Source organism: Strix uralensis, chromosome 4 (genome assembly GCF_047716275.1).
Source record: "Strix uralensis isolate ZFMK-TIS-50842 chromosome 4, bStrUra1, whole genome shotgun sequence".
Classification (NCBI taxonomy): Eukaryota; Metazoa; Chordata; class Aves; order Strigiformes; family Strigidae; genus Strix; species Strix uralensis.
The window spans coordinates 127856724-127869478 of record NC_133975.1 but is presented as its reverse complement, the minus strand read 5'-3'; the positions used below and the strand labels follow the sequence as shown (position 1 = coordinate 127869478).

General features: G+C 43.8%; 1 protein-coding gene across 4 annotated transcripts in view; it reads right to left on the bottom strand.

Moving 5' to 3' along the window:
- SLC35F4 (solute carrier family 35 member F4) overlaps positions 1–12755 on the bottom strand; it is a 126717-nt gene that overhangs the window by 7080 nt on the left and 106882 nt on the right. For 3 of the 4 annotated variants that reach the window (XM_074869099.1, XM_074869100.1, XM_074869101.1), the window contains 2 exons: positions 11794–12091; positions 4073–4292 (listed from right to left, as the gene is read on the bottom strand). In XM_074869099.1, coding sequence (XP_074725200.1) covers positions 4073–4292; positions 11794–12091 — 518 coding nt within the window. Of the gene's footprint in view, positions 1–4072; positions 4293–11793; positions 12092–12755 lie in introns of those variants that run through there. The other variant, XM_074869102.1, reaches the window with a different exon arrangement.

Below are 12755 nucleotides of genomic sequence, written 5' to 3'. Positions count from 1 at the left end.
TCTTCTTGCAAATTATACAGCACTGCGTTAGCACAGTTGACCTCTGCCTAGCAATTGTCATGTGTTTGCTTTAGAAACCAGAGAGCACATCCTGCAGGCTTCTATAAGCTGACAAGCAGCAGCAAGGTCACAGTGAAGCAAAGCTGGTTGTTGTAGCTGACAGCTCGTTAAACAAGGCTTTTAATTAATGGAAGAGGGTAGTAACTTTCTTTTGGAGCATCCTAGGTAAGGAATGAAATTAGCCTGCCTCTTTTTTTTTTTTCTTCCTTTTTTCCTCTTGGAAGAGAGTAAGACCAACCAATATTTTACTCAGGAACATTTTTTTCCCATGTGGAGCACAGCAGAAAATTAGGTGCTGTAGTAAAGAAACCTGTCTCCAGGCTAGAGTCAACATTTCTGGGTGGGGGGGAAAGGGTCCCCAAACCACTCTGTACCTACCTAATAAGCATTAATTCAGCTTCCCTGATGAAACCCAACCAAGGGCTCAAACACGCAAACATTTAAGCACATGGCTAAATCTAAGCAACACAAGCCAACCGAACTACTCAAATATGTGAAGGCTTTTAAATATTTGTGCCTCCTCTGAGCCAAAGCTATCTGGACTTCCAGAAGTCCCAGTGCAACATGGACACATTATTAATTTGTGAGATGTTCAGAAGTGTCACAGAATCATCTCGGTTGGAAAAGATCTTGAAGATCCTCCAGTCCAACCATGAACCTCACACTGACCGTTCTCAACTCCACCAGATCCCTCAGCGCTGGGTCAACCCGACTCTTCAACCCCTCCAGGGATGGGGACTCCCCCCCTGCCCTGGGCAGCCCATTCCAACGCCCAACAACCCCTTCTGCAAAGAAATACTTCCTAAGAGCCAGTCTGACCCTGCCCTGGCACAGCTTGAGGCATTCCCTCTTGTCCTGGCGCTTGTTCCTTGGCTCAAGAGACTCATCCCCCCTCTCTGCACCCTCCTTTCAGGGAGTTGTAGAGGGCCATGAGGTCTCCCCTCAGCCTCCTCTTCTCCAGACTAAACCCCCCCAGTTCCCTCAGCCGCTCCCCATCAGACCTGTGCTCCAGACCCTGCACCAGCTCCGTTGACCTTCTCTGGACATGCTCGAGTCATTCAATGTCCTTTTAGTAGTGAGGGGCCCAAAACTGAACCCAGTAGTCGAGGTGCAAGCAAAGAGGATTACAGTGCAGGCAGGGGTTGTGCTGTGTTTCCCTGTGCAGGGCAGCAGATACTTCAAGGTACCTAAGGTCTACTCGCACTACTTTTATAGGTAAATAGCTATACAGTCATTGCTGTGTATGTCCTTCTCATATGAATACTCTTTCTCCAGCTGGTGGTTTTCTCTCTCAGGTTGGGTGGAAGCTTCTTCCCACGCTACAGCACCACCACTGAGGGCACGTAGCTCTTGCTGCAGAAGCTCAATCGCAGCCAAGGCAGCCGAACCTTTGTGTGCAGACCCCGGCAGCCCTTCTGCAGTCAGTCAACGCTTCCACGGGCAAGATGATGCCGTACCATAAAGTGGCCATCAGGACAGGTTTGTCTTTAGACAGCCCATCCAAAAATCCAGCCCCGCAGCCTGGCCGGCGGTGTGCGGGCAGGCAGCCGGGGGAGCCGAGAGCCATCAGGCAGCTGGCCATGTGATTCCCACGTGCCCATGGGCATCCGCGGGCACTTTGGAGACCACCTGCAGCAACACCAGGCGAGCAGGGAGCTGGTCATGCTGGAAACCTGCCGCATAGCCGCTGAGCCTTGACGGCTGCTGGTTCTCAAGCCCAGGCAGATGAAAGCTGTCTCGGGTACACAGGCGCTGGCTGCATCCCCACCTCTGACGTGCCGCAGACGTGCCCGACGGCTCTGAAGCTCTGAAAGAGCTGCTAGGAGCTGAGCTCCTTTGAAAAACTGGCTGTGCTCCTGGGCACTGAGTGCTCTGCAAAAACACTGGCTCAGAGTATATGATTAAGCCCTTATTTCTTTTTGTCTCCTTACTGTCCAAATAACCTAATTACACTTGCCCTCTGAGAGGTTGGGGGGTGAAAGCACTAGAGGCATTCAAAGCACAAAAGGCTGGGTCCATGCTGCTTTGTCGTATTTTAGTTCTCAAACGCTCTCCTGCGTGGTTATTAACATCATTAAGTGTTATTCTGGCAGGAGGGCTGCTGGAAAACGCTGCTAATTACCTTTGCAGCACCGTGCATCCAGAATCTGCCAGTTAGCAGCAAAACCCAGTTTCTTTTATGTGCAGGATTTGCTGCTCACTTCTTCTGCCAGGTTTTTCTTGTGCAAACCTCATGGTGTTTACAGCACTAATACTAATGCATATTTATAGCAACTATATTTTAGTCAGTGAAAAATAACTAATAAATGAAAATAGCTTTAGTATTTTTCATCTAGTTTTCTTTAAGAGAGCAGGCTAGGAAAATACAATAGCTGTGTGCTCTCTTCTAGAAAGAGCTTGCTTTTAGACAAAAATTAGCTTAAAGGGATCAAAATTTCCTATTTTTTCAGCTAGACTGAATATCATTTTACACAAGTGAGTAGTAACAGCTGGAAGCTGAGATTATCGAGGGCCAGAGGAGGGAACTACAGCCTCAGAAATTACCAGTCCTGTTGATTTCTGTAGAAGAGAACTGAGGATTTCAAACCCTGCTTAGTTAGTCATCAGCAGGCTGAAGGCAGGTCACATTCACCTGATGCTTCTATACTTTAAATTGTATATGAAATAGATATACAGGTGTCTGGCTTTAGCATTGGAAGATGAATGTCTGTGTCCTTCCCTTCAAGGGCACTGTGGCTGAGGTCTGTGAAACACGGGTTCATCTCCTCAACTTTGCCTGGTCTGCACAGACCCTCCACTGAGCCAGTCCAACGAAACCTCACTTGTGTGATGACACACAAGTCTTGAGGTGCTCAGGCCCTGTGCTGTTACTAACTGCCCAGCCAGCCCTGTCTCACCAGGAAATTAGGGGAACTGTTTTACTTAAACAATTTCCTCTTCCATTCCCAAACCCCTAGCACAGTGCTCTGCTCAGCGTGCCAGTGGCTGCTCCAAGAACTAGATCAGATGCCTGTGAAACAGGATGCCTTTTCCTTTCATTTCTGAACTCTTCTATCACACTATTAAGCGAAAAAAGCTGCTGTACTCATTTTTTAAAAAACACTCACTCAGATGAGTGTCCTGATCCATCATGCTTTCCATGGAACTTCAATTCAATTGCTGGTGGCCCCTTCTGGTCACAGGCACCACACCTGGCCCCAACCAGTCCCTAATGAAGTTCAAGGCTCTCGACAGTTCAAGCAGGATTGTACCCAACACAGCCATTAGGCCTTGAGCCATTTCAGTGGGGGAATCTGCATCAGCAGAAATGGCAGAAAGTGTAGCTACTCCTTAGCCAAGGTATAAAGTCAACGGTTTTAAACTGCTGTGTATTAGGAGATTTGTGTGTGTAAAATTTCCCCCAGATCTAGGCGCACATCAGTTAGCTCGTTCTTTCTTTTCTTTTTGCAGGGTCCATATTACTGCCAGTTAGTCCTATAACACTTTAGTGCAAAATACACCTTCACGCAAAACAGTTGCTGTTCCTTTTAAACCAAATTTGGCACATGCACGTGTATACATGTGCGTAAAAACTAATCAGGTGACATTAAAATACAGAAAAGTACATTACACACTGAAAACAGCTATCTACCCAAACAAGGAATAAAATTGCTTTGGTTAGAACCCAAGCGTTTATCACTAAGTTGAAAATAAAATTAATTGACTGTACTTCAGCACTGTAAACCAAGACAGAATAGGTTTACAAGAAACGGAAAGTCCTCCTATTCTAATGCATCAACTTACACTTAGCTGTAATAGCTTCTTGAAATTCCCACATCAAATTACCTCTGGAGCCTGAGATCTCTAACTGATCTTGAGGCTTAAGCTTGCATCATAAAATTAAATGAGAAATGGTTTCATGGTGTATATATATATACACACCATAATGCAGCAGTACTATAGAAGCACAATAGCTTATGGATTTAAGGGCAATTATGAAAACAAGAGAGTTGAAAATCAGGCATGTCATTACCCTTGCTCCCATGAACCTGTCTTTCAGCACAATCCAAGAAAGCAAGAAGACAAAAGCTTTGTTACAACAGAATAGGGCAGAGACGTCTGTGGCCGTCAGCTTCTTTAAAGCCAGTAAATACAGGTAGTTAGTCAAAGTCCAGAGAATAGAAAAGGGAGCAGTCCTTTTAAGAAAGAGTTTCAGCGTCAGACCATCTTCACCAAAAATCCGACTGCATTCCCTATGAAAAGAAGAGAGTTTAAATCTCAGCTAGGATTTTCCTTAGCATTCACACCAGCACAACAAACATTCATTAGAATTTATCACATTCAATTAAGTGCTTTTCCTAACTACTCTGCACACCCACAAGAATCTATTGCTTAATTCACAGAGAAAATAACCTACAATCTTGTTAAAACAGCAATTTTGCAAATAGAAAAGTAGTAACTTACCTGGAATAATCACACTCCATGCAACAATAGTCCCAGGGACTCACACAGAGAAATGAAGGTTATCTATAATGCACCGACAGTTCTCAGACTCTGCCTTCGAGGCCATGAACACAGGGATTATAACCACAATTTTTTCTCTTGACAAGTTTTTCTTGCTTTGCTCCAAAACCTGTTTTTATTCTTCCTGAAATATATTCTCACGTATGGCCAAGTAAGCTTTAAGAATTGCCTAAAGATACACAAAAATACTGCCAGACACATCACCATGGTGGGAAAGAGAGCCACTAGCCAGTGGGACTGAGCCAGTCAAACAAAAGCGTAAGAAAAGGAAGGAAAGGGGAGAGAAGGGTATTTAACAGCTTTATTTTATCATACAGTGAAAAGCTGTGTTTGCTTAGAGACATTTTCTTGTGGATTAAATTGCAAACAAAATCTGTAGCTTCCCAAACACTGTGTCACACACAACTTAAGGGAGTTGTTTGCTTCTTAGGATTTCACGAAAGGGAAGGGTCAGCTCTGAAGACACTGCCTTGGGGGACAGCGTTCCTGTGCAAAGTGGTACCTGCGTGGGCTAAGGGGAGACCGAGTAGTCAAGCATGCAGCTTGATTAGAGGCACATCCCTGCACCCCTCCTGAGATATCTCTACCCTTCCCAAACTGGGAGGAACATTTTTTAGCAACTCCACTGTCTGCACCCTCAGTTAAAGGTATTCCTCAAGATATTCCCAGTATGCTTCATTTCTTGACGTGGCAGGCTGCCACGTCTGTTTAAAACATGAGAGGTCCCACAAGCGAATGCTTCATACAACCAAAACACCCGTGGAGGGAACCAAGGTACCATCAATCCGTAACACATCCTTAAGAGGCAACATTAAGGGACTAATCTAAATGCCATGAGGCCTCGGGGCCCCAAAGTATTCACATCCAAATATGGCTGTGTTTGGAAGATTGCTAAAACACTAATTATGCAGAACTAATTACTAACTTCAAAGATTGTACTGCAATGTGAAGTCAAAAACACTTGTTATTAGTGGGGTGGTGTTGTAATAATTATCCTGATTTTGCTTTGTCTTTAAAGACAGAATTGTTTTCAGGTCTCCTAAACCATTTTTAGTAATTCTGGGAAATTCTGCTGTTAAAAAAAATTCAGTTTTTTCCTATTAGGAATGGAAACTATTGCTCTCATTTTGAGGAAAGTTGAATAGTAACATCTATGTAATACATGAGATCAGCTATGTCTTAACCTAAATAATTCTATGATTCCATGATTCCACTTAATAACCATTCATTCCCTGATGCCACTAAAATGACCTGGGGTACAAAGCAGTCATTTCTGGTAATAATAAATTTCTTTCTCAGACTCTGTGCAAAGGTGTCCAACAAGCTAACACTCAGGCAGGCAGATCTGTTAATTATCTCCTTCATTCTAAGTTGACCTGGACGTTCTCAGAAGTCAGCCTGTTCTCCAAAGATCAGAACAGAAACGTTACGCATAGAAAGAGAATACCCAGTGGTGTGTATCACTTATCTGAGATGCAAAGCAAATACTCAGTGAAGCAAATAAATTAATGCTTATGTTTGACTGTAGGCTTCTGTATCACTGATTTAAACAGGAATCTCCTTATGTGAGAATGGAATCACTGGTAGCACAGACTTGAATGTTTGTTGACATGCAGATACAGCAGTTGATGTTTAAAAGATGTTTTTCTCCCCTTGAGACTCAGGTGGATGCAGAAGGTGATTCTGAGCTCAGACTACATCTTGCTCCAAGACAGGGGCCTCTGACCCAGATGCACCATGGCTGGGCCACCACTACATGACACCAGAGCCATCGTGAACTGCAGACCTGTACGGAGCCTGTGCTCTCCAACCCAGTGGGAATTCTGCCATCGGTTCTGATGCACGATTGGATTGTTACACAGCTGTAAATCCAACCTGTCTCAGAAGCTGTCAGGATCTATCTTAGAGGAAACAAGCTTGTGCTGTGTTAAAACAAGAGAGAAAGGTGCTTGGGCTGCTGACAGTAATGCAGGGCACAGTTAAGTACCCCAGTGCTACGCTGCCAGTGTACAAAAGCAACAGCAAAACCATCACTCTGGTGGAGTCTGCAAGGCAGCAGGAATAGCTCTTCTACAAATGTGCCATGGGAAATTATACCCCTGTCATCCATTGTGGTCCCCCACTGCCAGGGAGATGCTGGGAATAAGCCTGGCGTTTCTGCTCCTCCATCCACCAGGAGGATGGGTGGCTTCCAAAGCCAAAAATGCTGGGGGAGATGCCAGAGCGGGTCAGGTTTTGTCATCCTGCCGATCTCTGGGATGTCTGCACACAGACAAACTCAGAGCAGAGTCAGGAGGATGGAGTCCAAAGTACCCTGACTGTGAATCCTCAGAAGGAGGAAGACTCAGTGATTATTATTTTATTCTGGGTTGGACTCTGTGGGCTGGTCAACTATTTGGGAGAGGCAGCTGTGGCAACTTCACAAATGTCACTTACCTCCGAGTTCCCAGAAGCAGTGGGAGGGATGAGCAGAGATTCACAGCTAGGAAAAGAAATCTGGAAATGCTTCACACACCCCAGGCAATGGGCTGTTAAAGCAGATGGAAGAGCCTCCATCACACACAGCAGCGTACAATGACCAGACAAAACAGGGGCCAGTGGTTCCTCACTTCTCAATTAAAAATGAACAAAAGACTTGTGATAGGGTTGTGCTGAGCAAGACTTGATGAGTTCACCTCCGTGCCTAGGAGAACTCCATGAATAATGCTCAGCAAATGAGGATAAAGGAAGAATAGTTTATTTTCCCAGTCATGGCCACAGCAGATTGCCTTGGGCTTTGTGAGGACTGGTTGCTCAGTGGTTAACTCAGCCTCTTTGGCATACAACTAAAATTAAACTTGGAGGAGTCATCAGACATGACAGTGATTAAAACCCTGGACCCAGGAGAGAGGGCTCCACAGATCCCTCCCCATGCCGATAATATCTGTAGGCTGTTGACTTAAAGGCAGAGACATATCTAAGGGCAGCTGACCCTGAAACTATGACACAAACTATTTCCAAATGCACAAGAAGTCTATTTAAAACCTGCCCTCTAACATAAATAGCTCTTTTTATTTGCAGGTAGCCCTCAGCCATCAGCTCTGGGCAGCATGCCATGCTCTCAGGAATTACAGCACCTCAGGCAGTCATGTAGCTTTGCCTCTGGCACCCACTAAATAGCTTGCATCGCCTCTTAGTTATTCTGATGCCAGTCCCTGCAGAAGAATGGGTTTATTCACCCCTGACGCACAGCAGCCTCTGGAGTGTAACACAGCAGCTGGTTTTAAAACAGCTTACAAAAAAAACAGATCTACCAGATGCTACCTGGGGTAACGTGAATACAGCAAATATAATTACATCACCCAGAATAAAACTTGGCAAGGCCACCAGTGACATTATGGTAGCAAGAAGCACCGCAGGACCTTTTGTGAGCACAAGTTGTTACTATGTCATTTGGTCCTTCTATGTAAATGATGGCATCTGCTGCAATAAAATATCTTCCAGCTCCATTTCAGGAGGCAGACATTGAACAGAGTAATGGTGGTTAAGCAACTGGTGAATTGTTTTCCGGGACTGACCAAGTCTGAATATTAAGAAAGAGCCTGTATCTGTCTGCTCAAGAGCGGGAGCAAAAGGAAAGGGAACTGTGCGTGAATCTCTCACGTAAACAGTGTCTGGCTCGGGGGGCAGCACCATGGGAATGCTGTCTCCCAACAGGAATGGTCCAAGGGAAGCCCTGGTTTTGTGCTGCTGTTTCCCCCTACTGTTGAGCTATTCGGCTTTGGAGCAGCTTCAGGCAACAGAGATCCTCGTCTCTCCTCTGAAAAGCCCTTTGCAGTGAAGCTGTAGATTTGCAGTGCTACTCCAGGAAGCTGGACTGAGCTACTGCTGCAACATAGATGGAGAGATGTGTAGGTGAAAAACTTGCAGATGACAGATGACAGCAAATACCAGCCACTTATGGCTCAGTTTTTACTTCAAGTGATGCTCACATCTTGTTATCCTTTTTGCTAGAAAACCAACTCTTCCAATTATGTTCATACTTATTAAACCTGCACCTACCAACACTCTTTGTAGCCAGTGCCCCAAGGCTGCATAGCGCCCAAAGGACTAACCTCAGCTATTATGTTGTGGATATATTTTGGTAGAAAGCTGCTGAATGTCACAGTGTTTGTCCTTGAGAAGCCAAGATGGTGGATGGGGAGGCAAAATTTATTGACCTTGAAAATATCATCCACCTATTCCACATCGTAACTCTATTAGGATCCTATGTCAAGTCTGTGGAGTGTTTTCTGCTGTGGTAAATACCAGCAGGGTTATGGCTGAGCTTACTGAGCTGCAGATCATTTTATTCACCACTAATGCAAGGAGTTTCAAGCTCTTTATGTGGACATACCTTTTATCTACAATACTGAGGGGATACCAAGTGTCTTCTGCCTCAAGACAACCAAGATATTTTATTGAAATGCAGCAGCAAGGTAATAACCATGAGTTAGTTTCTAAGACCACAAAATTTAATCTCTAAGGTAAAGCATGAAAAGTAAGAAATACACAATTTACAATCTCAAAGATTATAAACCTTTCAGAAAGCCAATCTAAAGTTGAAGATTGAGACTTCTATCCTTCCAAGTGGGATTTATTAAAAGTAACAGTGGCTCTATAAAGCTTTGCCAGCCTGGGGCAGCACTCTGCAAGTCACTCCCACGATCACTATATCTCTGCCAAGATATCATAGGCACTGTTTGTTCTGATCCACCGGGAATATCTGCTGGACCAAATGTCATATGTCTTTAAAGCTCCTAGTGAGTAACTACATCCTCCAGAACCACAAAGACAAATCACCTCTGGACTCTGAGGCAGGCCTGGAATTGCTACAGCTCAGGCTTTATTGACAAGAATTAGCTACTCCACTGAAAGAAAACCAGCAAATGAAGCAACAAGGAATCTTACAGAATGTAGTAAAAAGCCTTGTAACAGGAACAATATCAAGAACACAAACAAAGCAATTATACAAACAATTGATCTAGCGTTGAAAATAATCCTGTTCTAGGTAGGAGGCTGGGTTAAATGACCTCCAAAGATCCTTTCTGAACTAAATCTGTCTGTAACTCTCTGAATCTAGAAACTACAAATGACACTTTACAATTAAGTCATCAGAAAATCAAGCACTCATTCTCAAGAGATGTCCATTCCTACACCCAAACTGAAAGAATTTGGCTTGTCAAGTTATAACACGGCACAGACCAAGTAGCTGGTCCCTATCATAAAGTCAGTATTTGCCAGCAGTTACCTCCTCCCTGGGATGCGAGTTCCTGAAATATCTGGAGTAGGAAACACCCTGGGAACATGCTTTTCCATTGGCCCATCAGCTCTAACACTGGTCTTCTGTTTCCACATATTCACAAAATACTTCACATCTCTGTGTGTGCAGAAACTCCTCAGGGCATGTAAGCGTGTGTCCTCAACTTTAAAAGCTGAACTCCTATCAGCTTGGGAAATGTATCAATTATTTAAGCATACTTATATTATGCATTGCCACAAATGTTTTGCCCAAAATTTTGTTCTGATGGATATATAATCAACCAACTAACTGCAGAGGATCTATCTGCAGGGATATTTATTCTCACCTTCTTCCTTATCTGCTGTGCATTTGTTATTACTTTACCCCATACCCAGAAGCCAAGCTGACACTGTTAATGTTCTCACAAATACTCCAGCAAGAATCTGAATGAAGGCATCATTAATGCACAAAGCACTAGGGTTTTCAGAGAAGCAGTTAATTAAGTGCAACTGTTCAATTTCAGTCACACTGATTTGACAGAAATTATAATTTAGGGCCAAACTACATCCCAGATCCTGGCAAAAGCAGCCAAGGGAAGAATTTGGTCCTGCCACACTCCAGCCTGACAGTCACAAATTGAATTCCCTGTGTGCTCAGTGACAGCTGTGCTGAACCCTCTGTCAGTGGGAGGAAGGTGTGGGCCACACGCTGGTTAATACCTTGCAGAACAGACATTTCTGCTGAAGTCAATAACATTGTTTGCAAAGCAAGTCTGCACTGGAGTAACACAATTGGGTCCCAGCTCAGAATTATCCTGTGAATTTCTTCCCTTCATGGCAAGGTGTGTTATCTCTTGGAAAGCTGAATTTAGTTCCATCCTTTAAAGCAGCTTCCACGTCACTGTCAGATCGGTAGAATAATGGAATTGGAGGAGGAACTGTGAAATGAAGTGTCCCAGAACATGGTGGTACTTCCAAGCCCTGAGGACAGGTTAGATACAGTTTTCTTACAAACTGGTGAGGGTGAAGTTAAGCCAGCTTGGTCCTGCTGCAGTGCTGGTGGCTGGACCAGATGATCTCCGGGCTTCCCTCTAATCTTGTATTTCTAGGATTTCACAGTGGCTACTGAAGAGGGACTTATAAATTTCCATCCCTGCAGACTAATGTTACAGTTAGTACTACGGACTCCTTTGCATTTGAGGTTGAGTTCAATTACAGCATGAAGCCATGTGGCATAAGGAAGGGCTGGAGTCAGAGGCATGTCTTCCCCTGGCTCTTGCAACACAGAGGAAGAGGTATTTCCATGTGGAGCCTGATGGAAGATGGGACAAAGCCTTCACATCATTTCCTCAGGATGACAGCCACTCAGCTATGCCAACTTACCCCTCAGAGGTACAGGGGGAGGAAAACCAAGAGTCTGCAACCTGTTTTATTTCCTACCCCACACAAAAGAGAGCAGAGAAGGCTACTAGGATGCTATTCCTCCATGCTATGATCCAACAGGAAGAGGAATGGGCAGTTTTCATCCTGCTGTACTTGCTGAGCGGAGAGGAGAAGCCATGGTCTTCCACATGGAAACCATCTCCTCAGCTTTGAACATCTTTCTTCTCAACTATGAGTTGTTTTGGTGGCACTTTACACTATTGTTCTATCAGAAATGGACCAGAACAGATTAATTAATGGCCTGATCCAGGCAAGAACACAAAATATAGAGATATTAGATAATAGCAAGATTATAAACAAATTACTGACCTTTTTAACTCAGTAAACAACTCCTCTACAATCAATTATCCATTTATTCAAGCATATATCACTCATCTGTTACCCTTCTGTAAGTGATTTAGGAATGAAATTTTCTGCAGCATGACCTTTGTTCTGCCTTCTGTCACCATGGGTCAAACTGAGAAGAGCAGTGATCTCAGTCCACAGAAATCAGGTTGTTTAAAGGGATATTGCCACGATAAAGCCTACCTGAATTTTTTGATTGGAGACTGCTTTTCCTGCGCAGTTGCAAGGTGCCCAGAATAATAAATGGGAAAAACCATAATGTTCCAGTTTGTTGAGAACCAAGTCATGAAAAAAGGACAGTCAAAGGTCTCATACGTGATTTTGACAAACTGCGTGGTCCCAACCCAAGAGGAAGAGACGGACAAAATGATCAGAAATCTCCAGATAAGCTTGAGAAATGTGGATGTGCAAGACTGGCATCGTGTCTGTCCTTCAGCTTCTTGGCTGCTGTTCTCTGTATGCGTTTGTGTTCCTTCTTCTCCTGAAGAAAAAAAAAATAGAAAAAGAGAAGAGTTGCACACATAATGAATGCATCCAAAACAATTCTTGGCAAAATCTCCCCTTCTGATCCAGACACAAATCACCCATTGCCTTCTCCCTATAATTCCTCTATGTCCCACAAACACTGAAATCCTGCACAGAAATACTTCAGTAATACTGTCTCTGTCATTTCAAGGGGATAGGAACAAAATACAAACACAATACCGAGGTCGGAGGTAACAGCATTACGGTTAAGCTGTTGCCACTATTTGCTTTATCAGCCCTGCTTTCCTTCTGTCAGCCAAACCTCTAGAATAGAGCTACATCCCCTGGAACCAATGACATTCTGAAGTCAATTACTGTGCATGTGTACAACATAAAAGCTACCTGAGCCTGTATATCTGAAGCCAGGATTCTTATTATAAGAGAATTTAACTCAAGAATCACATTCTATTTGCAAGCTGGGAGGGGAAAAAGAAACAGTTTAGTGGTTTTATATACCCAAGCAGAGAAAGGCTTTTTTCAGTTAAGTTAGTGTATTTACGTTTTTGAAGTTAAAAAAGGGAACTAGACGAAACTGAAGTTTGGCATCCCTAGAAATAAACCTCTACACATAAACAAGGAGGAGCAGAAAGTTGTCATTTCCCATTTTAGTACAGTACTTT